The sequence below is a fragment of the Poecilia reticulata genome, chromosome 6, assembly GCF_904066995.2.
Source record: "Poecilia reticulata chromosome 6, P_reticulata-male-v2, whole genome shotgun sequence".
In the NCBI taxonomy this organism is placed as follows: Eukaryota; Metazoa; Chordata; class Actinopteri; order Cyprinodontiformes; family Poeciliidae; genus Poecilia; species Poecilia reticulata.
In genome coordinates, this window is record NC_088835.1 from 270457 (window position 1) to 287906 (window position 17450).

General features: G+C 38.2%; 1 protein-coding gene across 8 annotated transcripts; it reads right to left on the reverse strand.

Annotated features, from left to right (window-relative positions):
• Positions 1-448: 448 nt before the first annotated feature.
• immp2l (inner mitochondrial membrane peptidase subunit 2) lies at positions 449-12617 on the reverse strand. Of its 8 annotated transcripts, none has more exons than XM_081607563.1 (7): positions 12406-12617; positions 11654-11709; positions 9792-9933; positions 8904-9007; positions 4266-4331; positions 3526-3628; positions 449-2241 (listed from the first exon to the last, which is right to left on the reverse strand). In XM_081607563.1, the coding sequence occupies exons 3-7, from the start codon at positions 9924-9926 to the stop codon at positions 2116-2118; spliced, it is 534 nt and encodes a 177-aa protein (XP_081463689.1). In that variant the 5' UTR covers positions 9927-9933; positions 11654-11709; positions 12406-12617; the 3' UTR covers positions 449-2115. The 8 variants fall into 8 exon arrangements, with proteins under 8 accessions (XP_081463689.1, XP_081463690.1, XP_081463688.1 ...); XM_081607564.1 differs by lacking the exon at positions 12406-12617 and adding an exon at positions 12002-12085; XM_081607562.1 differs by lacking the exon at positions 11654-11709.
• Between the last annotated feature and the right edge of the window lie 4833 nt (positions 12618-17450).

The following is a 17450-nucleotide window of genomic DNA, read 5'->3' on the forward strand; positions in this document are numbered from 1 at the left end:
GGATGTTTGAGTACGTGCCTTTCTGGGTGTGTCTCAGCAAGGCGGAGCAGAAAGGGAGACGAATGCTCCTGGAGCATACCATTTTCCATTAAGAGGGGTGATACTCTGAGGATTTATATTTAGTTACATTTATTTTTTGATTGACCTTAGATTGGTTTAGTTTTAATAATTTGCATGCATGTAAATATTTGTTGGATCATTTACTGTTTGCTAGGTTTGTGTAAGTAGTGTTTGTTTCTTGTTTCTTTTTTGATCACCCCTTTACCTGGTGTAAGTGGAACTTGCCTCAGGTATAAAAATGCCAGCTTCTTTGTTTCACTGTGTGAAGGGTGTTGGTGTAATGGTGACCTGGACCTCCCAATTAAACCTACCTCAAATACATTTTGTTGCCTCGCCTCCTTACAAAATGCAGACCCTCCGCCGGTCAAAGTGACATTGTCAAACAAAGTAATCACATTTTAATTTATTTCAGGACAACACACATTTTTAATTATCTTATTTCTTAAAGCACATCATTACAGCTCTTGGTTAACATTAAAGCATAAGATGTTTTAATTTGCAAATGTTATCAAGGAAATTCTACCAAGACATCTCAGACATTTCTAGCAGAGGTTTTCAGTTGACAGTTTAAAGAAGCTCTAGATGAGATGTTTCACTCTGTTACTGTAATATTTTTTTAACAAAGCCATAAATGGAAGCAGTTTCCTTGAATCAGACATTTGTTGCCAATGAAAGAGAACATCTGCTTAGATAGAGGCAAAGACTGATCAATCATTTTCTACTTCTAATGAATAAAGTGTCCAGAGAACTTATATTAAAACTGATTAAAAACATTTTTTATATCCCTTCCTCCTTAGGTCTTAGTCTTAGGTTTGGTCTGTTTTTACTGCACTTTAATATTTTGCTCTAATTGCTATAGTCAACACAACATAAACTTCATGCACTCAGACTGGACCTTCCTTAAATTCAATTGACAAATATATAAAAATGCACAGTACAATTCAAGTGATAAATAGCAGCAGTGAGGTTGTTCTAGTGACCTGCAAAACAGAACACACTTCATCTGGGCTTCATTTGTCTGGATGTGAAGCAGGCCAAATGGAGCCCAGTGAAAAATTCACACTCAGATGTGTGAATTTTACATCAGAAGTTATTCTGTGTGAATATCAGAAAAATATTAGTTGGTTGGTCAGAAATGTGAAGTGGCTGATTTTTCTTAACAACTCTCCTGTCACCTCAAGGGCCCCCAGCCTGTCTGGCACCCTGTGTGAACCACTTTTCCGGCGTCCCTCCTCCCCATCCTGTTGTTGACCACTATCACTATAAAATCCGGTTGAAAGAGCGGAGTTTATAACGTCAGTGCCTCGGTGAGTTCACGCTGCCCCCTAATTGGACGGAAATGTCACCACCATACAATTAGAAGCCGGCAGCAAATTTTAACTTCAGACAAGATTAAACTGCAGTGGATGGAACTGAAAGGTAGAAATTAAATCCTAGGAAAAAACATAACCAACATCAGATTGAATACAAAAATGAAGGCCTAATTTTGCCACTGCCATTAAAAAAAACAAACTTATTTTGCATAAAATGAAAACTTTTAACATAACAGATCTTTGCTCCCTGAATGTGCGCATTTCTGATATGTTATTTTATGCCTCCCTCATTTACTGATTTGTTACGTTAGATTTATGTTAATGTGGATTTAACGACATAACTTAAATTTTTTTTTTAAATCTACAAAAAATGCCTCAATCAGAGGTACTGGTGGGTCAAAGCAAATCCCGAGAACCACCGAGTGGTCGTGACTCCTGACCCCCACGCTGAAGTCCTCTTCTCTATTGAATGTCAATGTGTAAAATTCAGTTTCAAATGACAATGTTCAGGATTATGACTGTATTGAGGTTTGAAACTTCGAAAGCTGACAACCTCAGAGAAAATAGTTCCAAGTTGGAAATACCAACGATTTACTTTACAGTGATTAAAAAAAACACAAAAACAAACAACCCAATCGAAGCACTTGAATATTCAAATTCAAACAATCACATACTGAGGAAATAGATGTTGGTACAGCGTTTGCTTAAAAAAATTTGTACAAAAACTATTTCATCATTTTTTTTATTCATCATCTTCTTCAGCATCCAGTGGTTCTCTGTTTGGCGGTAGAGATGGTTTAATGCATTGCCAACGATTTAGTGGCCAGATGATGTGGGAGGCCCTGCCATGCAGGAGCCCCAGTGACACCTAAGGAGGAAGGGATATAAAAAAAATGTTTTTAATCAGTTTTAATATTCAAAGGTCAGAATTCATACTCAGGTACATTGTTTTGTTTTGTCTTATCTTTTTTTCCCTCCAAAACTCAGAAAGTTGGGGGGATGATGAGATTTTTTTTAAAAATAATAATGGAAGAATTAATCCAAAATTGATCACATTTTTAAAAATATGTTTTGTATCATAAAATATAATCTGTTTCACAAACATTATTATAAAATTAAAATATAAACCACAAATAATTTATTGAAATGTTATTTGCCATGCTCATATTTCTGATTGGCTTCCAGTCAAGTTTGTCAAGTTGCTTTGCTGTCTGGCTGGGATAGCCCTGCAGTCTGGAATTAAAGGTTCAACTAAAGGTTTGCAATGCGCTTCTGAACCAGACACGCTCCACAGCATCCAGTCCATAACTCAACACGCAGTCAGCTCCCGGTCAGAAAGATGCTCAGTTCAGTGTCCATGATTTGAGATTCAGAAAGGATTTTTTGGGGGGAAGACGTCTCTAATCCACAGCAGCTCATCCTCTCTGACGGCGGTTACCAGTGCCATGTCTTCTGCCGGGGTCCGAGCTCCAAAGATTATTTTTCGTCAAATACCTAATCTAATAGCTACTTCCTCTGTGTATGAGTCTTTCCAGGTTGAAATTTAGCCTAGGCGTAATTTCAAACTGGAAGACACTTCATCTCACCTGCCCAGCTAATCACCTCACCAGGCTCCTCCTTTGCAGTCTGTTGGTCCAGGTCTTTTCCTCATATCCACCAATCATCAGGTTTCGATTCCTTCATAAAGTCCGGCGTCCTCTCACCTGCTCCTCAGTCAAGCTTCAAGTCACCTCCACCCCTACTCCACCTTCAACTTCAACTGGACTTCTTCAGTACCCCTTCAGTGTGTCTCTAACCACAGCAGCTCATCCTCATCTGATGGCGGTTACCAGCGCCATGTCTTCTGCCGGAGTCTGAGCACCAAAGTTTATTTATCAATAGCTACTTTCTCTCTTTCTAGGTTGAATTAATAAACTTCGACAATAAGTGAGAGTTTTCTTTCTCTTCAGTAAAAAATATGGTCACAATCATTTTTGTGATCATATTAGTAAAAAATATGGTCAGGAATCAGGACTGATTTTCTTGAAAGTTTGGATAACATGGACTAAGAAGATATTACCTGTGAAGTATAACTTTTGTCCATTACTGAACACAGTCTTAGTTCTCCCTACAGCCTCCCCCGTATGGATATCATAACTGTCATTATTTATACCGGTCCAAAGCAGTTGCTGTCCAGACTGTGACCACGATGATCCCCCTCTATCCACAAATGACCGTCAGGGACCCGCACATATCGGTTCTTGTAGCTTAGAGTCCTGTAGAAATGATCAGAGAAAAGTAAAATATAAGTTATTGAATACTTTCATGCAAAAAAAAATAACATATGGCTTTAGAAAATGATGGCATATTGAGCTTGTTCTGGTTTTTTCTAGTCTTTTCTCTTCCTTCCTTTTTTACCAAACCCCTGAAGATAGGAACCAGCATCCTCACTACCCAACAAGGATAAGCATGGCAGATGATTGATTGATTGATTGATTGATCTTTTCTAAACAGGTGGTGTTAGTCTTAAAACACATCAAGTATTTTTTGCCAACAAGAACAACAAAAAACCTATAAAAACTATAAAGTGTTGAAAATCCAGAAATATTTGTAATTGTTTGTGTACTATGTAACTACTTTGTAATTGATAAACTTTAAGAATCAGTTTATAAGAGAAAATTCTGACTTTCTTAAAGAGTTAAATAGGAAGAAATACCTGACTATAACCACAACATAATGTGTGTTTGTTGCTACAAATGAAAACATTAAAAAAAAAAAAAACAGGATTTCCCTGTGATCGGTGCATGGTTGTGGTTTTAATGATTGTTTCTTTTCCAAGTAATGTACAGTTAGCATGTAAATGATCAAAAACAGTTTGAGGCTACTGCAAAACAACTGGGAAAACATTCCTACCTGATGAAGTCTCCCTCTAGGCCAATGACGCGCTTGATGATCTTCTGCTTGGGATTTCTAGGGGAACTGAATTAAATAATTAAGCAAATTAATATGTAATAATTAATAGTAACAGGCACAACAGGTGAGAACATAATTGCATCCACTTCCTGTAATCAGCAAGTGTGCTGGCAAGTCTCTAAGTTTTTGAAGGTTTGGGAAGTCCCAGGGGGTTAGGTGACTGGAAGAACACTGATATCTTATTAACTCTGGGTTTCAGGAGTTTTATTTTGCTTTTGTTTGAATAATATTCAGTTGCTTGTTGATTCATAAAGTATCTCAAAGCATGAAGGTAAAGTGAGTCCAGCCAAAGCTTAAGGTAGAGAAACTATTCTTTGTTCATGAAGTGTGGGAATTCAGAAGTTAAAGTGGAAACAATGCCATGTTAAATTCTATATATTTTTGTAAGTCTTTAATTGTATTTTTGATTATTCTTTACCTTTTGTGTGTGCGAGGACTGAGGCAAACGTAGAGGACTATGGCAAATGATACGATACAAGTTTTACATGTGTGGGGTCGGTTGGACCCCATTTCTACATACAAGGGTTAAGTTAAAATTAGTGTACATTTTGATGTTTTTATCAGTTAACATGCAGCTAAATGCAGTAAAGCTGTAAAACAATTGATTTATCCTCTTTAATACAGTGGACCTTGGTTGTCTTCATTAGGATGGTAATGTGAAAAAGGCAATGTGTGAAGTTAATTACCACTTGTGAGAAAAATAAATGAGATTTATTAAACAAAGGTACCGTATTTTCCGCACTATAAGGCGCACCTAAAAACCTTCAATTTCCTCAGAAGCCGACAGTGCGCCTTATATATGGACCAATACTGAGCCACAACAGGTCTAGCAACTACGGTAAGCAGCCCCGACTTCATTTTCGCCCGTAGAAGAAGAAGCGCGCGGTGCATGCTGGGATATATGACTGAGCGAAGCGTGCCGTTTAATTTCCATTTGTGTGTATGTGTAAAGACCCCAAAATGGCTCCTATTAAGAGACACGCTTATGACGCAATGTTTAAACTCAACGTGATCAGTCACGCAGTAGAATACGGGAATAGAGCAGTAGCGAAAGAATTTAACATTAACGAATCAATGGTGCGGAAGTGGAGAAAACAACAAGATGACCTGCGCCAAGTAAAGAAGGCTAAAAAGAGTTTCCGAGGGAACAAAGCAAGATGGCTACCGTTGGAGGACAAACTCGAACAGTGGGTTGTTGAACAGAGAGCAGCAAGTAGAAGTGTCAGTACAGTCACTATTTGAATGAAGGCAATAGAGGTAGCACGCAAACTTAACATCAATAAATTTAGAGGCGGTCCTTGGTGGTTTCAATTTATGAAAAGACATAATCTCTCCATCCGCACTCAAACCACTGTTTCACAGCAACTGCCAAAAGACTACAAAGAAAAGCTGACCACTTTCCGTGCATATTGCAAAGACAAGATTACTGAAAAAAAGATCCAGCCAGAGCACATCGTCAACATGGACGAGGTTCCACTCACCTTTGATATTCCTGTGAACCGCACAGTGAATAAAACGGGAGCACGTACGGTAAATGTTCGCACCACGGGGAATGAGAAGTCATCCTTCACCGTAGTTCTCGCTTGCCAGGCTAATGGCCAGAAACTTCCACCCATGGTTATTTTCAAGAGGAAGACCTTGCCAAAAGAAAACTTTCCAGCTGGCGTCGTCATCAAAGCATCAAAGAAGGGATGGATGGATGAAGAAATGATGAGTGAGTGGTTGAGAGAAATTTACATGAAGAGACCGGGTGGCTTTTTTCACACAGCTCCGTCCCTATTGATCTACGACTCCATGCGCTCCCATATGGTGTAAAAAAAACAAGTGAAGCACTAATTCAATACTCGCTGCCATTCCGGGTGGATTGACAAAAGAACTCCATATTGGTGTCAACAGAGTATTCAAAGCTAGAATGCGAACTGCGTGGGAACAGTGGATGACAGAAGGCAAACACACGTTCACCAAGACGGGGAGACACCGCCGGACGACATACGCCACTATCTGCCAGTGGATCGTAAATGCCTGGGCTGATATATCATTCTCAACTGTCGTCCGAGCTTTCAGGAAGGCAGGAATTGTCACTGAACTGCCAGACAAAAGCAGCGACACTGACTCGATTTATGACAATTTTGACGAGACAAAGCAGGAGACAGAGCATGTTGGATGCCGCACTCGCCCAACTGTTTAATTCGGACACTGAAAAAGAAGAATTCGAGGGATTCGTGGATGAGGAATAAATTAATAACGTTAGTTTACATGTTTATTTTGTGTTTACAGCTGAACAAGGTTTGTCATATTGTGAATATGGACATTAACGTTTGAACAACGTTGAGTTATTGATATAGTTATTGCTTTACACTATTTTGAGTGTTACTATTTTGTGATTGCACTAACATTTGATTTACCGTAACAATATCAGACTGTCTTTTACGCGTTCATTGAATAGAGGAAAAGTTTCCCTCCACTATGTGATATAAATGTTGCACTACATGTTATACCTTGCTGTTGTTAAAAGATAAACTGTGTCACAAAAATACCACGTCACTGACTTTATCTTGGGGAAAATAATTAAACAGCTGTTTATTCATTTTGGGAGTGAACAGTTATCAGAACTTTATTATCTATTAATAAAGTTTGACTAACATATTTGACTGTTTTGTTGGCATTCCTGTAAGCACGGCTCCATTTAAAGGATCTATAACGTTACTGTACTGTAGCGTCTATTCTAGCGGTTCTCAACGTGGGCGGTACCGCACCCCAGGGGGCTTTCAGAGGACGGCAGGGGGCGCTGGCGGACATTTTTACAAAAGGGGGGCGCTGGGATGCCTTTGGGGGGCGTTTGGTCAAAGGTAAACTTTACACCTTAAATCCACAACAATACCAGTTTAGACTTTGAGCAACTTGGTAAAACTGTATTGTGTAACATTAAATCATGCTTGACTGCAACTGTATCAATGGTAGCTCTTCTTTTATTCAGTGTTTGTAGCTTCATGGCGCAGCTCCGCTCCGCATCAGTTCAGCGTTACACCGGCTGATGACGCTGCTGTGATTCACTTTGTCTGGTATTTATGTAGGCTACATATATTTTGGCAGTTCTGTGATCATGTCAAAGCAGCAATATATATATTAAAAAGTGTTTTATTTCCGTTTGAAAGCTGCCCGCTTCCATGGAAGGACAACAGAAAATCGCTCTTATAAACATGTAATTACTAAAATCGCCATACCCTTTCTTTGTATCCCTCTAAAAAATGAACCCATTTAAATAAAGAAATCCCTCCATGGGTGATACCACGATAGAGGGTGTTCATTTTATAGCGTTAACATGGTGCTGCAAGTGGTCCGACATGAAACGGGTTTGAGGGAACAACGGTACCACAACACTTTTAAATTTCAATAATCAGAACACCGAAATTGGTTCCGTTGTTTTAAAAGGTTTATATCAGTCTGCCTTTTCCCCATCGATATTTTTCCCGACCGCCCAGCACCTTAGGGAGTTAAAAAAAAAAAAAAAAAAAACCGCAGCGCACATTGCGCAAAATTCTGAAACGTGAGAAGCGGCAAAACGGAGCGACAAACTAGATGTGAATTATGGCATAAAAACAGAGAATCCGACGCTGAACAGTGAAAAATCAACACATGATGTGAAATACATGACGATTAGGCGGCGAAGCAGGTGATGAGTGAATATTACAGGTGGTCAATAAACAATAAAATGAATGTAGCAACAGGAAGGAAACTATAGTGGACATAGCAATAAACCTAGAGAGGATAATACTAATCAAAGGAAACTAAATGGAAATGAATGAAGAACAAAATGCAAGAATAAACTAAGAAACTAAAGTAAATACAGAGGAATAAACTTGTATGGCAAGACCTTTCGAGCAATAATTAATACAGAGGACTGTATGGCAAGAATAAACAGACGCTATTTCCAGATAAAAGGTAAAATAATATTGTTGAAGTGCCATGGGCGCAACTACACATTATTCAGGTGGATGCGAAAACATAAATCGGCACCCCCCACGAAGGAGCGTAGAAACATACGCTCCCATCCTTCCCCCTCAACCCCCCCTCCTCCAGACGCCGATATGTTTAGGGTAAAACTCGCTACATTTACCCAACGGGGTAAATGTAGCGCGAGGTGAAGGAGCGTAAGGGGCGCGAAGTGTACGGGAAAACATAATCGGTGCGCCGATTCAAAACATCTACAATAGTGATAGTAACATTAATAATAAAATAATTGTCAGTGCAAAGTAGCCTACAATTTTTTTGTTGGGGGGCGGTGAGGGACCTGGATAACGGCTAGGGGGGCGCTGGGCCAAAAAAGGTTGAGAAACACTGGTCTATTCTATGCGCCTTATAATGCGGTGCGCCTTATATATGAAAAAAGTTTTAAAATAGGCCATTCATTGAAGGTGCGCCTTATAATCCGGTGCGCCTTATAGTGCAGAAAATACTGTAATGTAAAGCTTTAATATTGGTAGTATGTATGTGTTGTATTTTAAAAAATAATCAAGAAAAAAACAACCTAAAAATAAACGTCAATGTATGTTCATAAAGACTGTGGCATTTACTCACACAACAGAGACGATGTCCCCTCTTTGAACTTGGTAGTTTCTTACACTCCAACGATTCAGCAAGACAACATCAGACTGGGCTCCCGCATCTGGGTTAAGGAATGGCTGTTCAGAAATAAGGAAAAGTTAAACGTTAGTTAAAAGACTTTTGAGAGAGCTTCTTTGAAGTTTTCAATTGGTAACAGTTCCTTTCTCTGCAGTAGAAAGATGCCATATTACCAGGATCTTATTGGAAATGAAAATAAATCATAAGAGTTGTGAAAACGTGAAGCTAACAGTCGTTTTTAGCTGACTTTATTAGCTTGAAATAAGTCAAATTGAAAATGTTCAGATATCTGGAATATTACCCTGTTTTGGCAAATATTAACAGTATACAATTTCAAAACAGATTGTTACATTTGGAGCTGTTTTTCTCTGCCTGTTTTTCTCTTGCATCAGTCCACCAAATCAGGTGTTTCTGCAGTGTTTCTTCCAAACAACCATTGAACACAAAAGTACACCAACATGCCATCCACATCCGTACTCCACACTGTGCTTTAAACTAAAAACCAGGTGTTAAGTTAGCAACACCAGATTATCAGGTACATTTGACACATGGACAGGAACCTGATGATACCAAAGACAACTTGAAGAAAACCAGACAGGAGGAAACGTGAGGGACCAGATACCTTTACTTACTGGTGGGATTTTCTTCAGAATGAGTCCATGTGGATTGCCACAGAGGTTCAGAAAAAATGGCTGATCACATCAAAATGCTACTCTCAGGGCCACCACATCTAAACTTTAACATGCTGTGATAATTCTTGTTATTAGTATTAGTAATTCTTGGTGTTAGTAAAGTGTTTCCACAAATAGATATTCATCACCTTGATGAGTCATGCAGTCTCACCTGCATGGATGCTCCTTCCACTCGAGCCACATACGCCAGTTTATCTAGGATAGTAACTGTGACGGGAACAGCAACAAAGAATCCACTAATGAAAGTTTGTACGTAGCGCCGTCCTGCTGATGTTTGCTGTGCCATATGGTAACTGGAAAGGAAAAGACAACAGAAGAAGATCAACAAAATCAGAACTGTTGATGCCAATACCGAATTCATATCAGAAGATTAGATATTATATCAGAAAAGAATTAAGAGTGAATGAGAATGGGCGTCTTGTGGCGCAGTGGTGTAAACCAGGAATTATTTATTTGATATATTTTGCAGAAAGTCATTACATAGAAAACTTCATAAATAATTATGTAATTTTTTTGTGGGAGTGGAATAGAAAGCGATTTTGTTCTTATTTTCTTTAGAGATGTCGTCATGATTTTTAAACAAATGTTTTCTTCTCAGGATAGAAGGGAAGAAAATTGATGTCAGTGTTCCTTATGAATTTCTTGTAACAATTTTGGTCTATATGATAAGTAATTACACATTTTCTCACCTTTCAATTGTTTTATAAACGATGTGGAGATATGTTTCTAATGAGATATTTGCAGTGGTGGAGAAAGTACTCAAAAAATTTACTTAAGTAAAAGTACAAATACACAGACAAAAATGTACGCAAGTAAAAATAAAAGTACCACATCAACATTTTACTTAAGTAAAAGTAAACAAATACTGGCTTTTAAAAATACTTAAGTATTAAAAGTAAAAGTTCTTTCTGAATAATATCTAATCGCTAAGTGTACCGATTGTGTTTCATTTTAATACATCAGTAATGTGCCATTTTAATGAACAATGCCACAGATAAAGCATGTTGTGTTTACTCTCTGTAACATAATTTAGAGTTATATATTTGATTCTATGTATCATAATTTCAGGGATGAAAACATCTCGTCTCTTGTCCTAACATAGCAAAAAAAAGGGAAGTTCATGCTACTAGTGGCATTTATTTTGAAAGAAATCCAACTGAAAGGGGATGCCATGGAACCAAGGAGCCACGTAGCAGAGTTGTAGTCTAGACCACAGAACCCGAGACCAAATTAAGACCAAGACCAGCACCCAGCGCTACGTGACACAATCAAATTAAGTGTACCTATCAAAATTGCTTCTCAAATTGATCTGAAAGATCCACATTCCCATAAAAACACTTAGATATTAAATACTTAGAGCTGAAATAAATTTAACCAGTATCAATTCAAACTCTTCTCCATTCTGTTTTGGTTTCATCTCTGTGCCACAATCCGCAGATGTCTCCTGCCATCCCAAAAAAAAAAAAAAAAACACCCTGGGCGGTTGCCCATATTGCCCATGTCAGAAACCACAACTGTCTGCACCATTAAACATAGCAATTAATGATAAACAACGCTCAACTATGAACACTGACTGCGCAATAAGCAAGCAGTAACCAAGCAGAAGGAGGTGACTGTTCTCATCCTCCCTCCTGCTGCAATGTCTGCCACCATAAGGCGAAAACAAAGAGCAATGAGCATGCTCTGTGCTCTTACGTTCGTTTTATTTATTCGCTAATTAAATAAATATATATATAAATAAAATAAAATAACTACTGCGGTGTACGCAGAGCATCACAAGAACAAAGAATGGCTCTCAGTGAGGCTTCAGTCCTATCAACCTTAGTAAAGATCCGTCCAGAAGAATTGGATCGTTCCTGAATGTCATACATATTGCACTTTGGTCACAGCGTTGTCCCATATATGCGACACCTCAGTCAACACCTCCACATGAGTGACAACTTTTTCTCATGGCAGATGCAACATGTGTCTCTGTACAGCTAGCTTTTCTAGCATCACGTTCATGGAGCTTACCTTTATTTAAGCTTTCCTTCCAAGTGACGCTAAAAGTTGGACGAAGGCCCCACCGTCTGTGAAAGCGAAGCGCTGCTGATTTTACATGTCGATTTTTACAGCGCTATTATATTACTGACGATCAGACGGACATCTTCTCCCGCTCAGAGAAAACCACTGTGCATGTCTTGGAGCTCAGAGGCGATGGGTAACAACAAGGACGTAAGTCACGTTATTGCTTGGATTTTACGGCGCCACCTTAAGTCCCTGAACTTCACATTTTAACGGAAAAAAGAGCAATGCGACTTGGATGTAACTAACGCGACAGTTTTGTAGAAATGTAGTGAAGTAGAAAGTACAGATACTTACTGTAAAACGTAATGGAGTAAAAGTAGAAAGTATCCATTATTAAATCTACTTAAGTACAGATACACGAAAATTGTACTTAAGTACTTCCCACCACTGGATATTTGTAGGCAAACATAAAAGCAACATGCAGCAGCAACCACTGACCCATCTTTCAGCCTCATCCTGTTCACCTTTTCCTGCTGCTGACAGGCAGAGCTGCTGGTGTTAACATCTAGCTCCTACCGTTAACAGGGAGTTAGTTCGTAAAGAGGCCCAGAGAGCACCGAAAAATATACAGGACAAACAGTTCAGATGCTCTCCAGTTAAAAGACTCTCCAAAGCCATCGGAAATGACGAGTTTTCTTTATTAAAAAAAACAACAATAATAAACAGCGGCTAAGTTTGTAAAGCTAAAATACACCTACCCAAGAAATAGCAACGTGACTTCCTCTTTAATCCAACTATATGTGTGGTGCTCTGGGTCTTAAAGCCTGTCATGTTCTTTCTGAATAAAATAGCTAAACTTGGAAAAGCGGAAATTCATGAAAACAGTTTTAGGTAGGTAAACACGCAGGGGCGGATCTATTGGGGTGGTATGGGGTGGCAGTTGCCATCCCAAATGAGAGCCTGGACATCCCTGTTGCCACCCCAGCTGGCGACTATGAATTCAATAAATAGTTATGGGAAATCGGACGTTAAGCGTACGACTCTCTTTTTTCCAATAACATTGAATGCAACACAATGTAACCTGACACCTACTGCTGAGTAGTGGGAAGTGCTAGAGAAGGACAGAGCGGGAGGCAGCAGCATTGATAGGATGGATATAAATGGGGTATATGCCACGAGAGGTGGTGACGTATTTCCGTTTGAATTTATGCCACATAGATTGGTTCCGGGTCCTGCTTGCTCCTATTGTTTTTACCCAAAGCTGCAAGATCTGTACCACGAAAAAGATGCAAAACTTAAAATATCTGTGAGCTACTGGTACAACAATTGAGTTTTTTTGGTGTGCCGTTGTGTCCAGTAATTAGCCAGTACCATCCAGTGCTTAGTTTTTTTTTCATTTTCCTGCTGATATCAAGGCAACAGCGGACTGTAGCCAAAACTTAGCCACTACAGCTAACACCCGGTTTGTAGCTGCCTGCTATTTCAAAGCTAGAGGATATTGAAGATCCAGCGTCAGAAATGGGAAGACAGAGGTAAAAGGGAGCTGTATGTGCTTTGTTCACTGGAATAATTTGTTGGAGGCAAATAATGCAGGAGGAAATCCACTGATCGGGAACAGGCTGAGAATAGAGGCAGCGATTCGACACAAGGTGAGTCAATACGTGTGCTGATGTTTGCGTTTGTGTTATATGGAGTATGAAATTATAGGCAACTCCTTAGCTTTTTTTATGTGACAATTATACAGGCACGTGCAGAGGGGGGGGGGCTGGGGGGGCTTGAGCACCTGCCCTTTTTGCTCCTTGCCCTCAAGTGCCCTTTCGGTCAATTTTTATTTTTTTATTTATTTATTTTTTTTATTATTATTTTCTAAGCCCTCTTCTGACACATAACATGTACTAAAATTATTATTTATTTATTTATTTTTTGTACAACATAATAAGCCCTCCGGTCACCTTGTTACCTTAGACCACATATGTCAAAGTCAAGGCCCGCGGGCCATATCCGGCCCGCAAATCAATTATCTATGGCCCCCTGAATGATATTTAATTACTATGAGAACCGGCCCGCAAGCCAGAGCCGCCCGCTCGTGTTTTGCCTGCAAACACTACATTTCCCATAATGCAACGGTAGCCCGCGAAGTGACTACAGCGCGCCCAAACGGCTTCATTATTCATCAGCTCAGAGCCTCACCCCGAACATTGATGAACTTGTACAAAAGATGAGACACCTCCAAGTATCAGGCTCAGCCTCAGACAAGTGAGCATCACAGAGCAGTAACGTATTTTCAGTTTATAAGTTTCAGTTAAATTTTTACATTTGGTTCTACAAAACGTGATTTTTCTTTTAATGAAGTATTGTTTTGTCTGTGTGCCATATATTTTTGTATTTTATTTTATTTTATTGTATTTATTTTTCAGTTGAATGGATTCAGGTAAAATTGCAGATAAGAGCCATGAGAAAGAATACAACTGATTTGATTTATTTTTTTACTTTACTATTTGAAAGCAGTGATCGGTAGGATCATAGAGAAGCACACTAATGCATTTTCAGTTTATTGATTTATGCATCTATCTTGATATTAAGAAACATATTTTGTTTTTAAAAACAATTAAATTTGTTGCTGTTTGCCTCTTGAAAAATGTTTTCCCTTGAAGTATTGACAGAGCCATAACAAAATATTGCTTTATTCATTTAATCGTTAAATAATATACACTGTGTTAGGTCTTGGTTCAACAGGCTATGTGCAATCATTTCAATATGTTTTAATAAACATTAAACCAGTCCGGCCCTCGGCTTGTAGCAAATTTGTTTTTTTGGCCCTCTGAGTATTTGACTTTGACATCCCTGCCTTAGACCTTTTGCCCGTGACGCATGACGCAGTTGCCTCACGCAGTGCGAAAGCGGCTAACTGGAGCTCAACATAGCGAACGTTCCAAAATAAAGATCAGTTTTTGGTGAATAAAAAAAACGTTTTTGGTGAATAAAGTGGAGTAGACTTGCTACTTGTCAGATGACGGAAAACATTGAAGTATCGTTTCTGCTTCAGCTCGGAGTCGCGGTTTAAGCAGAGAGGTAATGAAATACAACAGACACTGACAGGCCTCTGTGTCTGCCTTTCTCTGAAGAACTACTGAGCGGGAGGAGACAGCCAGGTGAGGAGAAACTGTTCTTATCTATCGATTCAGTATTTTTATCATACAGACATTAGGCTGCTGTTGTTGTTGTGCTATTAGCTAGCTGCTAGCTAACGACTTTGCTAGCAAAGCTAGATAAAAGCTTCTTCCCTGTATCGTTAATGATATCAGTCATTCTTCAGTATCACTTATGCAATAAGGGCACATCGCCCGTCCAAAACCGATCATCTCCATAATGGATATATGTCCAATATTCTAATTTCCTTTGCTGCATAATGTACATTGGATTTATTCTGGCGTTAGGTAAATGTATCTTGAAGGAAAATAACACTTAAATAAAAGTCCAATAAGGATATTCATTTAGAATTTAAAATAATTCACCATGAATTACCATGATAGAGATAATGAATGTAATAAAAGTTTGTCATTAATGAAGGGGGAAAAACTCAACCCAGACTTTAAGTTTAGGGTCTGGTTTGCAGAGTATGAAGTTAAATTTGTTTCCTAATTATTCAATGGAGGAAAAAAAACTAACCTCGGTTAAGTAAAATAAAATTGTAATAAAAAGTTTTGTAATTGTAATGATTCCATTTTTAAAAAACAAATCATTTTGTTTAAAAAAACTTTTTTTTTTAAATTAAATAACACATTTTTGTCTCGTGAACTTAAAAAGTTATTTGCCAAACATAAACTTTTATTTTCACACATCAGAAATATTTTATTGCGATTTTAGTTTCTGCTCACAACGTCATGTGAGAATCATAAGCAAAACTTTGAGTCATACAAAAACTTAGAATATCAAGAAAAGATTTCTGACAAGCACAAATAAGTTTGTTTTGCAAAAAAAATAAAATATCACTTCATGAAACAAATGTGTGATTTAAATGTTTAAAAAAGTTTTTTAAGCAAAACTCAGTAGGTCTTTCTCATGGTGACATGCATTAACAATTCAATTTTTGCTTTTGTTTTTTCTTTTTTCTGCAGTTCCACGTTAAAGTTTGATGCAGCTCTGCTTTCCTGAATGCACCAACTTCATCTCCACTGCAGCAAACAGGAAGTTCTTTTTTTATAGATTATTGTACACTAAAAGGTTGGATTGTGCCCTTGTTTATATTTTTAATAGTGTAATTCTGTAAAGACAGAAGCTCTGATTTACATGTCCTGCTAAATTGCGGGTTTGAATATTGCAATACTTTCCTATAACAAAGTAAACCTGCAGAAAGAAATTACTAATAAAATATCTTACACATGCATAGTTGTATGCTCTGTTTAGAGATGTTTGTTTGCTTTGATTGTATATCACAATTTTGTAATTTATCATTGCTTATTAAACTCTTAAAGCTGTGTGGCTTTGTTAATATTCTGTCCTAGAATGCGGTTAGATGGTCCCTTTTTTTTTTTTTTGAGCACCTGTGGAGACTTTAGTGGTCTCTGCACGGGCCTGCAATTATATAAAATACATTTAACATGCAGTCGAAGCAATACCGAGCATGTTAATTTAAGAACAGCCGAGGGCAGCAACGCTTCCGCCCGAACTAGATTAAGGTCCAAAACCTTCGCTTTACAGCCGTTTAAGTGGCACCGACCCACATAAAAACCCCACAGAACAAATGGTACAAATCACGTATTTCCCGAATCCCGAAAATATGACAATCTACCTTTGCTGTTTCATAATTATAATCCACGTTAGAGTGAATTTTTCCACTTGGCTGCTATAATTTGTTCTTGCGTTAAACAACGTAATTTCTCTTTTTTTCCCCCTCTGAGATTCTGCTTAGAAAATGAGGTTATGACTGCATTTTGTTTTTAAAATGATAATTTTAGGTTTGCCTCGACTTTTATAAACTAATGCCTCTTATATGCCAGGGCGTAGGAACCAGTCTGTCATTGGGGGGGACGCATATCAGAAACCTGACAGATCAGTAAATAGCTTGAGCAGAAATGTCAAACAATTATGCCATCAGTAATGCGTTACTCTAATCTGACCCTTGTTTCAGTAACAAGTATTCTAACATGTTATTAATTACAATCCAATAATCAGATTAAAGTTATGCATAGTATAATGACCATCATTCCAGGATGAACACTCACTTTAGAATTTGCCTCACAACTAGCAAGATAAATACTCTGGTAACACAGACAGGCTACCAGATTCTGATATGTCTTAATGGTCAAAAGACATTTGATTATTGGTCAAAATGCATTGATATAAATTGACTGGTAACTGAACTGGTTCTACCTCTTTCTAAAACCAAAGTAGAAAACGGCTCATAAAATAGAACTTGGCAGTTTTAAACTCAATACAGCAGTTTGACCAACAAAAATAAAATCTAAAAAACACGTTTTGTTCTTCTTGAACATCTCTCTACATCAGTGCAACAGTTTGATCTACAAAATAAATAAAAATTATACTTTTCACGTCTAACAGACCTTTAGCTCCTCACTGTTAACTCAGTCTCATTTTCAGCCCTGAATTCAGTAACTTACCAAACATGATCCATAAAAACACTGAAGCAAAAAGCCTAAATGTTTTTTTCCTGTCATTTTCAGCCAGAAACATTTAACTGAAATATCTAGATATGTGTTTCTGTCTCTGTCTCCCTCTGACTCTCTGCAGCCTGATGTTCCTGCATGGATTCATGAATTTACAACAGACACTACAGTAATGT

What these genes read in the sequence shown, in the direction of transcription:
- immp2l (XM_008410689.3), bottom strand. Translation starts at nt 12,162, where the DNA reads ATGAGGCTGAAAGATGGGTCAGTGGTTGCTGCTGCATGTTGCTTTTAT. An exon ending in TTACTCCATTACGTTTTACA is followed by an intron (nt 9,934 to 12,001) that starts GTAAGTATCTGT and finishes TTTCCTTTCCAG; the next exon opens with TTACCATATGGCACAGCAAA. An exon ending in ACAGCAACTGCTTTGGACCG is followed by an intron (nt 2,242 to 3,525) that starts GTATAAATAATG and finishes CTTCCTCCTTAG; the next exon opens with GTGTCACTGGGGCTCCTGCA.